Source organism: Amblyomma americanum, chromosome 3, assembly GCF_052857255.1.
Source record: "Amblyomma americanum isolate KBUSLIRL-KWMA chromosome 3, ASM5285725v1, whole genome shotgun sequence".
NCBI classification, from domain to species: Eukaryota; Metazoa; Arthropoda; class Arachnida; order Ixodida; family Ixodidae; genus Amblyomma; species Amblyomma americanum.
This window is the reverse complement of record NC_135499.1, coordinates 193,469,298-193,488,196: the sequence shown is the minus strand read 5'-3', so window position 1 is coordinate 193,488,196 and position 18,899 is coordinate 193,469,298. Positions and strand designations below refer to the sequence as shown.

The 18,899-nt window shown below is 42.2% G+C and overlaps 1 protein-coding gene across 1 annotated transcript in view; it reads left to right on the top strand.

The window, feature by feature from the left end:
* Positions 1-18,228, top strand: part of IntS3 (integrator complex subunit 3) — a 39,739-nt gene extending 21,511 nt beyond the window's left edge. The window contains exons 19-29 of the mRNA XM_077659426.1: positions 413-632; positions 2,169-2,228; positions 2,403-2,471; positions 3,977-4,052; positions 4,473-4,586; positions 5,605-5,653; positions 7,491-7,655; positions 9,308-9,399; positions 11,968-12,040; positions 14,978-15,173; positions 17,056-18,228. Of these exons, the coding sequence (XP_077515552.1) occupies positions 413-632; positions 2,169-2,228; positions 2,403-2,471; positions 3,977-4,052; positions 4,473-4,586; positions 5,605-5,653; positions 7,491-7,655; positions 9,308-9,399; positions 11,968-12,040; positions 14,978-15,173; positions 17,056-17,130 (1,189 nt within the window). The 3' untranslated portion in view covers positions 17,131-18,228. The remainder of the gene's footprint in view (positions 1-412; positions 633-2,168; positions 2,229-2,402; positions 2,472-3,976; positions 4,053-4,472; positions 4,587-5,604; positions 5,654-7,490; positions 7,656-9,307; positions 9,400-11,967; positions 12,041-14,977; positions 15,174-17,055) is intronic.
* Positions 18,229-18,899: the final 671 nt, after the last annotated feature.

The following is an 18,899-nucleotide window of genomic DNA, read 5'->3' as shown; positions in this document are numbered from 1 at the left end:
GTACTACAATTCATAATCTTGATTACTCAAGAATCAAGGGCTTGATCTACTAAAAAAATTTGTTTCTTTCTTGTGATGTTAAAATTCTTCACAATCCTGCTTTTTTCATAGCCAATGGACATAAATGGGCTCTGACTGTAATAGCTTAAAGGAATACAAAGCTTAGAATCATATTTCTAGTGTATTTAATAACGTAAGTGAATGGGATGCGAAAGGAATGCACAACAGCAGTGCTACCAAGCAGCTCAACTTTGTGCTCTGTTCCATTGTCCTTGGTCACTTGTGTCTGGAGAGCCATGAAAATAATGTGAAAACACACTTGTACCTCAACAGCACGTTTCAGTGAATAATTTGAACCTGGCCATGCCGCAATGCAGCAACAGTGTTTTGATGCCGACATTTATATTTCCAGGAACCTTTGTCAGACGCCAGAGGAAGACCCCAGTAGGCAAGCCCAGCTCATGCTACTGTGGGAGCTTGGACAACACCAGCCTCGACTGGGTTACCGGTTATTGTACTTTTTGCGTGCCTCGGGCAGTGCCAATTCGGGCAGCACGTCAGGTTACACGTCGTACCGGGACTACGCCCGAAGCCACAATGCCCTATCCACTTGCCTCCTGCATGACCTCAAGGTTGGTTCTGTTCATGTCATTGGCCTTCATGTCATGTTCATGTCATGTCATACACCAAGCCTTCTCTTAGCACTTATTGCTGCTGCTAAATTAGATGTAGCACGTTATCCGTTTGTATTACTGGCATCAAGTGAAATGCTACACTCTGTGCAAATGCAAAAACACTGAAGTAACAAATGGAGAGAGCAGTTCTCTGTAATTTTTGAAAAGTGGTCATCTCACTTTAGAACTGTTTGTAAATTAAGCCTGCAAATGTATTCATTCTTCCTCAATTAAATCCTAACTTTGCTGTTTGCACTTGAAGTGTTCCTTTTACATTTCATTTGACGTCAGCAGTACCTTAGGGGGGCGCTTTTGCACCTGACAGCTCCTTGTTTTGGTTTGGTTTATGGGGGTTTGACATCCCAAAGTGACTTTGGCTATGAGGGATGCCGTAGTGGAGGGCTCTTGAAATTTCTACTGCCTGGGGTTCTTTAACATGCACTGACGTCATACAGTACCCGGGCCTCTAGATTTTCGCCTCCATCAAAATTCGACCGCCACAGCCGACATTTAACCCGCGTCTTTCGGGTCAACAGTCGAGTGCCATAGCCACTGAGCCACGCGGCGTCAGTAGCTCCTTGTTTCAACTGTGCATCGTGTTCGCCTTATTTGGCTCTTACAGGTAGCATTGTGTACTGCATTTTTTTTTATAGCAGAAGCATTAAATGGCTCATTAGTCAGAAAATCCTTTGTTCCGTCCACGAGAAACGAACCCAAAACTCATGTGACCAGCCTCATGATGTCATCGGCAGTGCCTACATTATCAGGAAAGAAAGAAAAATAATATTTCTTCAATAAATTTCTCATGAAGTGGGTTTTGAACCTAGGCTGGCACAAGCAGGTTAGCTCTGCTGGCCACTTCTTTACAGGACTGCATCATTACTGCAAGACAACACCCCGCACGCTAAACTGCCAGTCTCTCGCGCTGGGTTTGGATATCGCCGTCTTCATCAACTTCCATTCGGGAGGCACAAACAGATCAGCTTCGCTTGCCACTGCATTAGAGCAGTACACCATCGCCGCTGCTGAACACTACGTGTGCATGCTTTCGTATTCACAGCACGTAAATAGCCCTGCCTAAATTCTTTTTTACAGCATTACTGCAAAACGTACCCGAAGTTACACTAAGCTTGCACTAAGGTGCTTAAAACTGCTTTACAATTAATTTGTGAAGGTCTGTGGGGCTTGCAGTATGATGAGCCCTCTTAAAACCCAAAGGGCTCTTTGTATCTGTGCAAGTATGGCAAACATTGTGTTGATATTTGAATTCAACCAATTGGAGGAATCAGCAGGAATACATTTGCAACCTATAGTCTTCGAACTGCATACTTTTTCTTTTCTTTATGTGGTGCCATGTAATTAAAGGAATGCTTATGAAATTCCTATGTGCAGAGGTAAAACCATGCCAGATTCATGCAGCATTATGTATTGCTTGTTTTGCGAGAGATTTATGGCTGCTTGGTGCTAGCTTTTCCTGCGATTGATTTTTTGCAGCTCTGCCAGGACGATGACGTTCGGCTTTTTTGCTACCTGGTTCCTGAAATCTATACACAGGTATTTTCTGTCATTTGTATAATTTTCTCTAGATTATTTCCATAGAAAACAATTTTCTTTTGTCTTGTGATTTTGCAAGTAAGATTTAGATCCTAGACAGGGAGCTCCTCATGATGCAGGTCTCAGCACTGATGGCATCCAACTAATTATTTTTAATTTTATTGGATTTTTCAGTTTCCCAATGTTGCCATTGGTAATGCAGACATTCTCAACCTCATTGTGTCTTGCATCGATGCACTGCAGGTAAGATGTTCATTCTTACAAAATGCCTTGATTGTCCAGTTTGCAAGAAAATTGTAAATTTTGGGATGTGCACACTCAAGAGAGAATCTTCTAGTGCTGCACACCTTTTTGCACTGTGCTACCAAGATAGGTTTGTGGGCTAAACTTCTGCCCAGAATTTTTCATTTGTAATTATTACTGGGTACAGCATAATTTATTGTCAGCATCAGCGTCACGGCTACTGGTGTCGCCGGTGGAAAAATTCCTGCGCTTGGAAGGTGTTTGTTTGCATTAGTCGAACACCTTCCAAGCTCCAGAATTTCACCTCCGGCAACACCAGCAGCCAGGACGCTGACATGACGCCAAAGAACGTTGCCTTGTGGTTCGTATTTAATGGTGTTGCTTTCTAATGTACACATCTTAGAAGCACTTACTGCATTGGCAGAAAAAAAAAAAAAAGTTGTCATTTGATTGCTGTGAAAGCAGCAGCCTGCAGGGGGTTGTTAGTTTTCAAAAATTGCCAAGGAACCCTTCTTGTCTTGGCCCTCGTCCCTTCCCGCCTTACATGCATACAAAAAAGCACACAGATGTACAGCTCCCCACCCAAAATGTCCTAAACTAGTAATAATGACTGGCTGTAAGTGAAACAGTCTTCTATGAAGACATGTGAATTTAGGTGCTTGGGAAACCAGAAACCACATCAAGAACCCTGTTTGGGAACTTCTGTTCTTGACCACGTCAGTACGCTTATCTGTGCAACGGTTAAACTTCGTTGAACCTAGTTATTAGATGGTTAGCTGTGTAGTTATGATTGGTTTTGGTTTTAATTGAAATTAACTCATTAATGCTATTAATTCAGGTCACTAACTAGCACAGTGCATTCATACTTGACCTAAGCTTTCCAACGGTATATGACTGCGTGCTATATCGTGAAGTTTGGCTTTAATTGTAATTAATAAATTAGCACTAATTAATGCAGGTTGCTAACTAGCACAGTGCATTTACACACCTTGTCAGTGCGATTATCTGTGTGACATCAGATTAGCGCTGGCTGGAATTGGACCGACTTAAAAGTTTGTTTCATTTTGTCCAGGTCTGCTATCACAGCTAGTAGCCTGCTCTAAATGCTTTGCTAAGACGGATGAATGGGCTTGCGCAGACACGACAAGGACAAGGAAGGATGCGATGGCACGTATTCCTTCCTCGTGTCGTACAAGCGCTCATGCTGTCGTGTTCCTTCCTTGTTCTTGCCTTGTCTGCGCTGTTTTGTCCTGTCTAAAACCTTTCTTCTTTTTTCTTTCATATGGGTGTTTAGGATAAGCAGGCATTGTGGTTTCAACCTTCCAAAGCAAACATAGAGGAGAGGTTGAAATCAGGATCTAAAACTGATAGGATCCCTGAAGACGATTGTTCAGGAGTACAGCTCCTGTTCACATATGAATATTGTTGTAGCATGCATGCTTTGTAGTGCTGTTTCTTTTTGTATAAAAATGTAGTGTAACTTGGTGCCTTGCTTCTTGTTGCAGCTTCAAGACCTGGTTTGCCACATACTGCAAGGCAATATGGTGATGTTTCGGAAAGACTCGTTCATCTCCATACTGAGTAAGGAAGTGTGTTGTGACCATGTCATTTTGGTTCTTTATCATGTGTATTTACTTGTCCACACAGCTCGTTCAGGCAGTTTCATTCTATATGTGTGGCGGACCTGCCAGCTGTTTCCTCATGCAACGTATGTTGCAGTACATATCCTTTCTTTTGCTCTTAACTGCTCAGTAGTGCAAATGCAGTACTAATACCTAAGCCATTAAGCTTATGATATCAAATGCTATGCCAACTTTAAAACTGAAAGGTCTTTTATTTTCTTTATTGAGTCCTGTAAATTGTCAGCAGGATCTCTCTCTCACATTCTTTCTCATTTCTTTGCAGTTTCTTTTTGTCTTTTCCATCCAGGATATGTCAGAAGTAATGTCGTGACTTTGTTTAGTTCTTCTCTGACACGTATGTGTTATTGTCTGCTTTCAGATGCCAGCTTGGAGTGGGAAACGTTTGAACAGTTCTGCCTGTGGCAGCTGATAGCAGCCCATAACATCCCTGTGGACTATGTCCTCCCTATCTTGCCCAAACTGGAATTCCAAGGTGAGTACCTATTTGCAGTGTTGATATGAAGTAGAGCCACTTAAGTTCTTGCTTTTGAGTAGTGCTTTGCTTTCTAGAATTGCACTTACCCGGCCTCCTTTTTTTTTCCTTCTTGTTGAAATGCTGACCACTCATAATCTTACTGGCCCAGCATAGCATGAGTCATACTGCAGCTGTCTTCTAACTGTTGACTGCTTGCTCACATCTACTAGAGCGTGGTACAGTGACATAGAGAGATACCAGCAGACTTAAGGGCTAGCCAGCAAACTGGATTGCCAACCAAGTGTGTGTCATGTCCTTCCTGGAACGAGGAGCACAAGTGTACATGGTGCTTTTTGTTTAGTCTTAAAATGCTTCCGCTAAGGTGTCGTTAGGTCATCCACTCAAGTGCATTTCTGGAGTAGCTCCCTTTGCTAGGCTCCTGTTACCTTCACCATTACTCTGCTGTTGTCATTGCTTCTATCAGTCCAGAAGCATTCTAGTTTGCCTTTATTGTCACTTAGGCATCACTGCTTGAGTGTGATTTCTTTTTCGCTTTTGCCATCAGCAATCTACTTTCCTGTCATGCTTTTTCTCATAATACAGGAATGAGTCCAGCTCGCTTACATTTTACAAACTACTGTGGCAAACGCAGTGAACAAGCAGTTCAGTTTGTTCTAAAAGGAACCTAGTAAGCTGGAGGTACAGTCTTTATCAAAAGTTTAGAGCCCAGGAGGTTTGCTTCTAAGCCTTGTAGTGGGACTCCTGAAGCATTCATGGAAGTCCTGCCCATTGGAGGAGGCAGGACCAGAAATCTTCTTACCTTCAGGAAATTTGGAGCGCTGGAGATGCATTACGAACCACACATTTTGGCTCCAAACTTTTGACAAAGGCTGTACATGCTGCCTGCAGTGTATTAGCATCTGTCAGACATTTAGCAGCAACTGCATTTCCAGACACACTGCTTGCCGTAGAATTGCTGGCTTTGGATGCCAGTGGGTTCATTTTCTCATCAGCTGATTGTGTTAACATTTCGCAGCCCATGCAGAGGCCCTGACAAGCATTCTGCTGCTGTTGAAACAAGAAAGGTGAGTATTACATCACATCACATCACATCACATCACTTTATTTTCCTTAAGGACCCCTGATGGGGTGTTACAGGTAAGGGGTGGGTTTACATAGTGCAGGCATTCACAGTGGCTGAAAATGTTGATGGGCAGGTTGTGGCAGCAATATAATGGGGAAGGGCATTCCAGTTCGTTGCTGCTCGTAAAAAAAACGAGTTGGTTAGGAGAGTGGTATGCCAGAGCTCACTGTCACTGCCAGAGCTAAGTGTGGTCCACATGGGGAGTATTTGTGGGTGTTTCAGCGGCGTCGGTGGTGCTGGGGTGAAGTTTTGACTCTGGCAAGCCCATTTGCTCAACGGACTTTTAGCATAATGCATACAGAATAATGCATAATAATATCATCATATCTAGTGTTTTGCCGGATTCAAATATAAGATTAGCTACCCTGTTGAGAAACCCTTCAACGCACGTTGTACACAATTGTGTACATTGCAAACTCGCACCTTTTTCTCATAGTGTGCTCTAGCTAGCAAAAATTTTTTTCATTTCAGGTGCAGTTAGCATCCTTCTCTTGGAAGCTGGGCGCTTTTTTCTGCTAGCTGTTGAACACAGCAAAAAATAGTTCACAAAACATTGAGCTTGGTGGCTTGTTTTTCGTCATTTTCTTGCCAGCAGATTTTGTCACCAGTATTAATGAGTATTTTTTCTTTGGACTTCTTGCATCATGCACATCCTTAAGACGCAAAATTATTCCATAATCTCTAGGGTATTGATTTCAGAAATCCTGGTTTTTTATAATTAACTAGTAAATTAGCTTTCTTAATGCCTGGGTATGTTACTTAGATCGAAAAATCTTTCTTTTTAATCAAATTGGTAAATGGCACCTGAAAGAGTTAAGTAGTCTATGCTATCGAAAGCCATGACTCTGTGCATGATGAGTTGATTTTGTGGCTGAAGCATGAAGCACTGAATAAACTACTGCTCTGTAATGAGGGCATCATCACAACATAGATTGCAAAGCAAAACATCATACATTGCATGAGGTGCAAGATGCTAATAATGCCCTTTAACGTTTGACAGGAAGAACTTGTCATAGGAAGAGCTTGTCTCTCTGTGTTCTTGTTTTTTTATATATATTCTTTTCTGGGTAATCTATAAATTTCAAGAAGAAGCATGAAGTCACTAAGGTTTGTGTCTTCATAACTTCACAGTGATGTAAAAAAAGAAATCTTTAGTCATTGGTGCCACCTGATTGACATTTGGTATTTAATTTAACAGGGCATGAAAAATCAATGTTATTTGTTTTTTTAATTACCAGATGCATTACTAGTCTGCAGAGAGTTAACTTTCTGCCCCAGTTGCTGTCAACTTCATTTCCTGAGCATTGTTCATGGACCACAGACTTGTGGACATCTTCACCTGGTTTCTTGTGTGTGCGACAAGTTGCCTATATTTGAGTGGGCATTATTCATACAGGCTGAGCGCCTGTCAGTGCAGGCCCCACAAATTGGACAAAAATATATGTTTATTTTTTTGTATTTCTTGAGCACATGAGTAGAGTAATTCTCTTTTGTTCTTATTATTCTGTATTCCATCCCTTGAATTTTAAGTATTGAGTGGTTTCCTCTGCAGAAGAGGACATGTACCTACCGTTGGGAATTTCGAAAATTGTTAGTTTAAAGGAAAGTGTGAATGAACCGACGTCAGATTGCAAGATGTCAACTATATATATTTGGCATGTCAGGGCTTTGTGTGTCTCTTGATCTGATCAGGTTTGTTGGTTTTTCGCTGGAGGGAGAGCGTTGCATGCACTTCCAGATTTGACCCTACCTGTATTTTTTTGTCTGTTCATTCAAAGGCCTTCGATGGAGTTGCTCAAGCACATTCTCTGCCGAGATGTGAAGGGCAGCGACCTCTTTGTTGTCTCCATACTGAAGTACTGGACCCAGGAGCACGAGGTGCAGCTCTCGGAGCTAGTGGGATCCCTCTTCACCAAGTCAGGCTCGGCCGCCAAGCGGAAACGGTGCGTGGTGGGCTCCTCTTCGTTCCCCGCCCACTTTGAGCACCATGCATTGCACGTGCCATCTGCTCTAGTAGCTCAGCTTCTTCTGAATCTGAAACATCATACTCACTTTCTTTTTTGTGTGTGTGGTGTTGTAGCACTGTTGTATAGTGCAGTAGAATGCTGCCAGTAAAACTCAGGAAACCATGCGCAGGTACCGTGTGATTGCCAAAATTGTGTTTTGACTCTCATGCTTGCCTGGCGATGACAAAAATAAGCTGAGCTTGTAAATGGTTTATGGCTAATGATTTGATGAAGACGTTAATTAAGCTAAGGTTCCTAAGCAAACAGTGGGCCATATTATTCGCTAATGCGGAAGACTTATTTTGTCCTGTGCTATCGTTGAGTGCTTGAAAAATCTCTTTTCACCGCAAAGCTTTGTCATGCAGTTATCAGCAGCTAGTCATTTTATCAGTTTCTTTTCTCATGAATCCTTTATGGGGTGTTCTTGTGTGGTCCCAGCCAGAGTCGTGAACAGTAACTGGACGCTGAGCAGGTATGTTAACTCATTTGCTGGAGCAAGTTTATAGTTGGCTGTTATGACAGTTGTAATGATTAAACACGAGTTGATTACGGTTCATTATGGTCTGTGCTATAGTTGAAAGCTTAGAAAATTAGGCATGACATTTCCTGTTACTTCTACAACTAAAGACTACGATGCCAGCCCCCCTTTTCTTCTTCTCGTGTATTGTGAAAGTTGAGTTATTAGTCATGACTACCACATATAGAAAGGAAAAGCTTTTTTGTTGTTTTCAGGTCGTCTGCTGACATTCTATTGGAGACACTAAAAACTAAAAAGCTTGGAATCTAACTAATGTGCGAGATTTGTTTAAAACTTAATTTCAACAAGAGCAAAACTTTGCAGTTGCGTTTAGTTGAATGCCCAAATTCCAAGTCATGAGTGAACACCTAAAAACTGCTCTCGTTCTTTCTCATTCTCTTCTTTTTTCTCTTTTCTTTTCCCTCTGTGTCTTTTACTTTTCTTCCGAAGGTGCTCTCTGGTAATTACGTTTGATGCCTTAGAGCAGCAGTAGTCGTGAGCTGTAATGAATTTCAACACTGTGATCAGTCATAAGACACATGGAAATATCCAACATGTATGCTTCATAAGAGCTGTGGAGATTGCAGCGGTGTCACTGTGGTCAGTTATGCATATGCAACAAGTATATTTGGGGGCTGGAGGCGGTATACCATGGACGGATGCATGGTCACACTGCTGCAGTTGGCAAAGAACCAATCAGATCAAGGAAGCACCTGGTGACAGAGCTGACAGCTAGCATCATATTCTTGTCACTCCTTTATGGTACTAACTTTCACCTCAACATGTCTGTAGTTGCAGTCATGCAGTTAATGCATCATTGCACTGTGTCTGAGCCCTTTTAGGTTTCCCACCTCAAGTTCTTTTTGGCATAGATGTTCGATTTCTTTTCAGGTCTAGTATAATGCTATGATTCCATTTGGTGCCATTCATATTTGCATTTGCACAGAACTGACAGCACCTCTTAAATCGGTGATGCAGAAAATTTCTTCAGAATATTATCTGGAGGAAAGCTAGCATGAATAACCAGGTTTGGGAAATAAGCTATCTTCTCTGCCGGCTGCTGTTTTTGTAGGCAACCCCTGGCTGGCAAGAACCAGGGGCCTGCTCCAGAGCAGACACTAGCTCACTTGGACCAGTTGAGACAGCACTGCAAGCAGACGTCGTGTAAGCAGATCAACATAGCTTCGATTGTTTTCTCTTTTTTTTTTCTGCATTTTAATCTTCTGTAGAACAGTGGTGCCTTGGTATTTTGGATGTCTTTAATCGAATTGGTACAGTTTTTCTTACTGATGTAGTAGTTGCTTTCTGCTGACTGCCCACCTTCAGTTGTTTGGCTCAGAAAACTTCAGCTGCATTGCAAACTTGATTCTAGCTTTCTGAGTGCTTTATACAGCTCCTCTAGCTTGGTGTTAACATTTTGTAAAAAATATTCTTTCTGATGCATATTTTGCTTATCATATGCCTAAAATGTAGGGTTGTGCAGGTGTTGAAATTTTTGAATATGAATCGAATATCTGTTCAGTATTAAAAAAAGTCGGCAGAGGCACTTAAGACGGCTTACGTGTGAGAAGGCGTGGCCCGCCCGCTCAGTTTTTGAACGCATTTTCTATGCGCTGTGGCGCGATGTAACCCGATCCCATGCAGCTGGCAATTCTATCTCTGCATGGCGTAGCTCTCGCACCACTTCTTTTCTGTGCGCTAACTTTGCGAAGGCAATTGCTGCCGTACCTTGACACCGCTCCACCTTAAGGGTATGACATGATAGCTAATGGGTTGATGCCCATATATGCACAATTGGTCTTTCTCTAGTCAACATTCACAGATTCATGGCAGTCCTCATACCACTCCTGGTGCAGTCGTGCAGCGGTTAAGCGGTGTGCCACTGCCCTGGGATGGCAGGTGTTGCCACCGGTGGAATTTGTGCGATTCAGGTTGCTCTTCCCGAGCAACCTTGCGCAACCAATCATTAATCACCATTAACCAATCACCACCTGCCAGGTTGCATGAGGATGCCATCTTTAATGAGTATCATCGATTGTTATCAGACACACTCGCAGACGGGTTTTCGCTCAATGGGGCAAGTAAGCCCCCACTGTGGGCTTTCCGACATATCACATGTGACGTGAACAAGATCGACTTGCCGCTTTTAACAATCACGAGAAAGTGAACGATTTTTTAAGTGAGCGTCATAAAAAAAAAATGCAGGAAAAGGTAAATGGAAAATATTGTCCTTATATTTTCCAAAGTAGTGTGTGGTCTTTGGAACCGAAATAAACAAAACTAGACTTACTCAGCACCATACAAAAAAACACGGCATGTACTAAAATCGATACTGCTTGATAAGACAGCATAACTGTATGCAGTCTGTAAATTCTGCATGCAAAATCGGTAATAAAGTGAAATCTACGATTTTACACATGACAACCAAATAACAATAATGTTATGGGTAGTAAGACCTCATAATCTAGACTTCAAGGGACGGGATGAAATGTTTGCATTATCCGTAGCTCAAATTATAAAATGCTGCCCCCCCTCCATTGCAGAAAGCCCATGATGAGCATGCAGTTTTAGCATGCTGGAAGAACAGCGTGGCTTGAAGCGAGGGGACCGCACATTGGCATCGAAACGGCGCGGCTGCTTTTAAAGAGAAAAGATGACCAGTGACGCATCATTCGGTGTCTGAAAGTGGCGTGCAGCTGGGTTCGGCAAATGTGCAACGATAGTCGCCGCCATTGCGTGCTGGCAGTTTAGTTCAGAAACCGAAACTATGCAGCCACGCTATTTTTCAGCCTAGCAACACAAGCTCTCCTATCTTTGTCGTATATGCTGTAATGTGCACGCAAGAGATGTGATGGTTACAGTGTATCATGCAATGGGCAGGATTTTTACATGATCACTTGCTCTGCCAGTGACACCTTGATTCGGCCCTCCTTTGAGTTTTCCCGCTTGTCACAGGAGACCTAAAGGAGATGGCGGAGCTCATTCTAGAAGAATTGTGTTGGTGACAGAACGAGTGCTATGGGTGTGGGCAATATTTATTTAACATAATATTGAACATTGAAATAAAAAACCGCTCACTTTTTCATAAGCGGGTAGTCGATCGTGTTCACATCACATGTGACATGTCGGAAAACCCACTTTGGGTATTCCACATGAGGTCCAAGCCTAGCAATGTATGAATATGATCATTCCACGCAATCAACAGCAACGAAAGCGAGGAGGGCAGCTCAGTGCTATTTTCCTGACACTTCAAACTCTATCCTTGGATAATTTGTCTATATATTGTGGTTCTGCCCCATTTGGATTTATTAAAGTTGCCGCGGTCTTCATTCGCTGGCAAATATTTGGAAATTTTTGAATATCAATTTGTCACAATGAATATGAACCGAATAACAAAGATGTTTGATTTGTATTTGAAGTCTTGAATATTCATGCACCCCTAGTAAAATGGTTGGGCATTCTGTGAACCTTATAGCAATCTGTTGAGAAATTTGCTGAGCTTTCCAATGCCTTTGAGTGGCAGTTTTCTTCTGCTTTATTTGAATTTCAAAACTAGCTCATGCTTTTCACGCCCCAGGGTGTTGGTGCCTCGTTTGCAACAATCTTGTTGACCATGTTGTAGCAAAAGCATTTTGAAGCTAGGGATAAAAGGGCAGACATAAGAAGGCAAGGGTTGCATTTCCTTATAAAGATAGTGCTCTAGTGATTTTCGCTTTCTCTTTTTTCATGCAGTCTTTGGCCAGGGCGCCATTCAAGCGGCTCTTTTGCAAGTGCAAGCCACATCTTCTGAAGCGCAAAAGACAAAGTGAGTGAACATAGTAAATTTGTACACTGGTCATTGTTTTGTCATTTTTACAGTCGACATATATATATGAAGCTACTGTTATTTGTGATGAAGGTATTATTGGTGGGCACTGTAATTAATTTGCTCGAGTAGAATGGCAAGCTGGGCTAGTTGTGTCATTTTTGAAGGAAAAAAAACAGCGCAAACAAGGATGCAGGATGTAGAATGAGAAGCACACATCACATAATCTAAGGAATGGTGGCCACAGATACAACGTTAACGTGTTATGCTCAGCATTCTTAAAGCTACAGCACCTTTGTGCGATGATGGGGGAATTTGTCTATGACAGCAAAAAGGCACACCCCTTTAAATGCTTGGTACGGCACAGGTCAGGATTAGGGGAGTGTATGTGGTCAATCGTGTATCGGATTCCATTCACATGCCATAAGGTGTACATCGGAGAGATCGGACAGTGTTTCAATATCCGCCTGAAACAGCACAAAAAAGCATCATCAGACATGTCGAAACACTGCGCTGAGTGTGAGAAAAAGGGACTTAAACTGAAATTTTAAGAAACCATTGTTCTATACCCTACCGGCACTGTGACCGTGCACGAGAGAGATGGTGGAAGCTTTTTCGTCAGGAAAAAAAAAAAAAAGTCAACGGTCATGCCCTCAGTCACACTGTATGATACAGAAGCATGTTACCTGGGTAGCTCCTCATGTGTCACAGGTCGTTTTAAAGAACGTCATGGTTGAACTTACTTGATTGCCTCGTATGATTCCTGGACATGCGCCGTATTCTCAGGTGATATATGTTGATTCCTTCTGAATAAAATTTTAATTGCGAGGCCGCGCCTGTATTGTGTACTTCTTATTCTTCGTCCTGCATCCTTGTTTGGGATATGTTTTTTCCTTCAGAAATTCACGGTAGTTAAACCTGGATATAACCAAATTGAGAAAAGCCCACATTTCTTTATTGCACGCAGGTTTTAGTTGCATGCAGTTTTTGTGCAAAAACTCGAATTGACACTGCAGAACAGAAACAGATGCCATTTTTCTGAAAGCCAGGTCACTACCCTCTAGGTGTCCTCTGCAGTGCTTCGGCTATTTACTGGTTCTTTGTGTTTAAATATGTGAAATTTTTGTTCTGATGATCCCTACATACTAATTTGACTGTATAGTAAACAAATATGTTTGTTATAACATTTATCGGGATGTATGGAAGAAAGTAGAGAGCTATTTTTTAATGTTACTGCTTTTGAGCTTGAGTTTTGAAAAGTTTATGTCACAGGACATAAAACATCTTTTCTTTGCAAACATAGAAACCTGTGAATGCCCTTATAAATGCCACTGGGCTTATCAAGGGGGGTACTTTTATATTGGCACTATGTTCTGCAGCGTAAGGATATTGCCTCTGCACACTTCATAGCTTTGGAAGCATTGCAAGGAGCTACTGACATGGAGTATGTGAAACATTCTTCTTCGCTTCATGTCGCCGGTACTCTCTGCCCCCTCTGCTGCTTTCTCACGCCAGGATTGCGAGCGATCGACCAGTGGTGATGGGCCTGCTCTGCTCGCCCCATCTGTTCTCTGCTGCATCCACTACTTGTTTTGTGCTGTTTTTGAACATGAACTATTGTAGTGCGACTTGGTGTGACACTCAGAAAGCAAAAGCTGCAGTGACTGCTGCATTTGCCATAAAGGTGTCATTCGGCAAAATTTCAAGTAATGAAGCACCGTCTAATAGATACTGCTAAATCTGGGTGTAACGAACCTCCATGTAGTAAATTCCTTGATATTACACAGTTTTTCAATTGCCCAACGCTGTCCCTAAGCACATGTATTTGTAAACTCTGTAACGAAGGTGTTGCAGTGGTTGACCTTGATGTAATGACCCTGCTGTGCCAACTTTCTAGTAGCTACTGCTGCGTTACATGAAATTTGGCAGAGCCATACATGATGCTTAAACACAACTGCCCTGAGAGGAACATATGATCACAACAAGCGAATGCAGTTGATACAACATGCCATGCTCCAGCAGGATGAATGCCTCTATATGGCAAATGCAGCAGCCTGCGCAGCTTTCACTTTTGTGGTGTTACATCAAGTGCCACTGCATCAGTTTGTGTTGAAAAGTCGCACAAAACAGCACTAGCAAAGAGGGTATGAGAGGAGTGGGGATGGCAAAGCACCAGCAGCACAAGGTGGATACAAGAGCTATAGTTGGTTACCTAGGACATTGGCGGGTGGGCAGAATAACGGGGACATTTGGGAAAAGGAGGATGCTTCCCTGCCTCCCGCAATCTCCCCGTCCCAATTGTAGCGCCATCATGTGAGCTTCATCGGAGATGGTGGTGACTGCTGCTGCTGTTACATGATCATCGCGATCGTGAAATGTTTCTTCTTGTTTATGGCGTTGAATAATGGGTGAATCTTAGCTAAGCAATCACATCTGCGTTTATTTTTCATTTTGGTTTTTGTTCTGCATTGTCATTTTGAGTTTGTGCTCAAAAGCCACATGTAAAAGGTAAAACCTGCATGTAGTGAAAAATAGCGGACTTTTAATTTAGTTGCATCCAGGTTTAACTGCAGTTGGCATAGCAAGTTCGTTACTTTTAGGTCATTCGCCACAAAACTTTCATTACCTGGAGTTCACAAATACAGTCTTCAATGGGGGTGGCAGTGAGGAATGGAGAAATTTTTCAATATTAAGGAATTGGCTACATGGAGGTGCATTACATCCAGATTTAACTGTATGAAGTCTACTACATCCCAGACTTGGCATTATAAAATGTAGCAGCAACTTCTGTGTCATTGCCACATGCAAGCAGCGGTTTTTCTTTCCAGCTGCAACTTCTTTGTATTAACTGGACATAAAGCACTGAGGAAGCATGCTGTTGTGAGTGGCAACCTCACCTGTGTATCACTCGTGTGCCTGTTATAACCATGGTTTCAGGTACAGTGACCTTTTTGCCTTGGCGGACGATGCGGAGGAGATCAAGGCTCCACCTTCAACGCCTCCAAAGAGTTCATCATCACGTGGTGGAAGGGGGGGGAAAACAAGCAATGCTGCATCCTCCTCCCAGAAAGCAGCCACGTCTCGAGTAAAAGCAGTGTTGGCCGACTCTGACAGCAGCACTGAGAGTAGCGAGGTGAGTCTCATCTGTGACTGGAGAGGAAGGGAAAGGGCATGGCGAGTGTTCACTTCAGGCCCATCAGAGTGATAAGTCCCGTGCACCAAGAGGCCATATTTCAGAATGTTCTTTACCTGGTGCATACCTCTGTAACCATGTGCACATTGAACAGAACAGTGCAACTGATCAAGACAAAAGAAACTTACTGGTGGGCACACTTTTCTGTCAACATCAGATTGATGTCATCACTTCATCTAGTGCACCATCACTGCATCTTTTAGTGGGATGAAGTTGTGCTTCGAATTTCCTTTGAAGCACAGGTGGCTACCTTCATGCGAGTAATGAATGGCTCCCTTGTTGGCGTATCAATAAGAATGGCATTGTTTTTTCCAGTGCATAAATGACCACTTTCAAACCAAATTCTGGTTCAGCATATGCAATTGAACCTAGGAGTTGCACTGCATTGAATAAAACATGCCAAACAAATTCGATCACATACACAAGGGCATTTCGCTGCAGCAGTGGCACGTACAAGATGTAATTAACCCTTTCCAGTCATCCCGACAGCCGAAAAGTGTGCATTCATTCACTTGTCAGGCATGGCTCGACGCAGTGTTTTGCCTGCTATTTCTGTAGGAAAAATTGCGCGCAATCTGGTTGGAATCATTCTAGCCTTCAAATTGGCTATTTGGCTTTCCTCCCAAGGATAGCAGTACCATACTGATGCAGAAATATTTATTGATCACATGGTTATGAGGTCCTGAATTGGCACCAAAAAATTGCATCATGACTTCCATTCCACCAGGCGTATTGTATGGAAAGTTGTCTAATGACTGTAGAAATCGAAGATGACTTTAGTGATGAAGACAACCATGTGCCTTCTTCAAGGACTGCACACTGTATGCAGTGGTAGAACTATAAAAGGCAGCAGAAGGGAGGCTATTTTTTTGCAAGACAAGCAAGGGGAAGCCTGGCCTCCACCCAAGAGAGTATTTTGAGAGGTACCACGCTCTAAGAAAGTTCCGCTGAAGTCCTAGCGAAGCTGAAAACAAAAAATGCATTTAATAAGTGTTTATTACATCAAATCATGATGTTGCACTCTCTTTCTTTGCGAGGGGCTAGAAGGCTGTCTCTTGAGGCATAGTTTCGTTTTGGCACCTTCGGAGTTTGGTCTCATTGTAGTGGTTGCAATGCAGAAAAACCTATAGGCAAGAGCTAAGCAGCCAGCGTCTCACCAAGAATGCTACATTTGCTGTGGCATTCCATAGCCAGCGCTTTTCTTCAGGCATAGAAATTGAGAATGGAATGGTTTTCCTGCATGCATTGTAGCCCAAGCTACCTCTCCTTGTCCATTTTGCATGATATCTTGTTGCATTTTGCTAGCAGTGCGCTGTGCGATACCTCTCGGATGGCAAACTCTGTCATCATATTGCCGGTAATGTGGTATCTGTCCACTCTACGATGCTTCATGACAGCATTCAGTAAGCTCCTTTGTTATGCAAGGAATTAAATTGATATATCATACTGTTTTCATTGAGCACAAGTATGTTATGCAAAGAATTGTGCCTTGGTTAATAGTGCACTAAGTGAAGCTCATTATTGTAACAATTACATGAATCTCTCGCCCTCTCCATTGTTTGACGGGTAGGCCTTATGGGTTCTAAAAATTATGCTTATTGTGAGTAGTTAAAATCTGCGCATACATACATCTGTTTCATTTCATAGCTGTGCTTTATAAAAAGTGTTCATTTTTAATCTGAACTACCCATTTGCATGTTTTAAACTCTTCAAAAATATTTTGTCCGATTTGCAACTATAACCCTCTCGGTACTTTTAAGAGATTAGTGTTGTTGTGAATTCATCCATTATCTGTTGACTGCTGTCTTTTTGTCACTACCAGGATGAAGAAGCTGCCAAGCCGAAGCCACCGCGTAAGAAGAAGAAAACAGCCCTTGTTACATCGGATAGTGACTGAAACCTTAAGAGAGCTTCGTCCAAGCCCTTCCTCCTTTTATAAATATGTACACATCGGAGGCACCTGACAGCTGAACAGAGAAAGACGAATACGCCACAGTGCCAGGCAGAAAGTGCCAGAGAAGATGAACTCGTAAAAATGGTGGACCCATGTACAGTGTGAAGTGATTGGATTGATTTTATCAATGCAATGAATGGACTCATGCGCTCAACACTCGGTGCCACTGCACTGTTTCTGGGTGATATTGTGACGCTGTGAATGGCTATCACCATGCTGAGGAGTGTTTTGGACAAATTGTGTCTGATGTCTCCAGTTCCAACTCTTCTTGTTTTGTTTTTATTATTTTTTTGTAAAGTAAAGATGTTGAGATGCGGAGCATTTGATGTAAATAGCACAGTGTACAGCAACGTGACCAGGGACTCGCATGTGCAGGACAGTCCATCGTTAGCTGTTTTAAAAGAAATAAATCTTACAAGCTATTTATAACATATGGCTGGCTTGTTAATTGCTTGGTGTCTCTTGTCTTTATTTCTTTGGTGTCAACAATGCTTGCTATATAACATAGTACCAGGGAGTCTGTTTAGTTGTTCTCGTGCTTTCATGTTTCATGCCTACAGGAGTTAAATGAACCTTAGTGAGGGCGCCATGCCGCTTGGGGTATGTTCAGTTAGGACAGATGGATTACGAAGGCACTTTGCTGTCTGATATTGCAGTGGCATATACGTATTACGTATATGCTAGCTCGCACCTGTTGCCTCAATCCCTCATTCGTTTGTTTTCTTGCACCGACACGGAGGGCCGATATGTGGCACCGAGGTTACACATGCACTGCCAACAGCTCCGTCACACCTCTTCTGTTTTAAGTTAACACCAACATTGTGGATCCGTTTGATGGATCAATGTTTTTTTTAGGCACTGTTTTGTCTTTGGCTGCTTTATGACAGTTCTCAAGGGAATTGGTACAGAGTTTGCATGAAGTATTGATCTAGGACATTGTCTGGATGCTTGCCTTCATACCTGTGAAGCATTTTTAATGCTTTTGTGAACCGCTGACTGTTAAGCTTTGTATTTTTTTATTGAAAAAAATTATGGCCTGTAGTTTAGTTTCATCACTGATGAAAGCCAAGTGATCACTCTAATGCTTCAAGTTTATAATGCATTTAGTATTACATGTGAAATACAGCCACTGTTCAGATCATTTGAGTATGAACATTTAGCGCTCTGGCAAATAAGTTTCATGCTAGACCTATTGGAACACCAGGCCGGCATAAGCTGCAGTTACATGAATGCGACAGAAGTCGACTCCAGTCCCCTTTTTGAGGGAAAGAGCAGGTTTTGAGAAAGAAAGACGTGAATTGTCCTGTACTCTCCTCCTCGACGTTTTTGCACTCTCCGTCAAAAAGTGAGCTGGAGTCAACTTCTGTCGCATTCATGTAAATGCAGCTATAGAGAGTCTCCCATGTGCAGGTTGTTGCTAGTGTCATCAATTTCCTGCTGACTCATGTTTGTTTGTTGCATTCTGCACTATCCTCACAATTTCCATGATTCAGATAACAGCATGCTGTGGATGGCTGGTCACCATCATGAATTTGCCTAATATTTTATATGGATCAGCAATTATTATTGTCCAGAAAAAAACATAAGCACAAAAATTTCTGCTTCTATGCTTTCATGAAGTTTGCATAACAATATTTCCTTAACCGTAAAATATATTTCTAAGAATTTTATATTAGTAGATAAGTTTGTCTACAATGGAGCATTAAATGTTT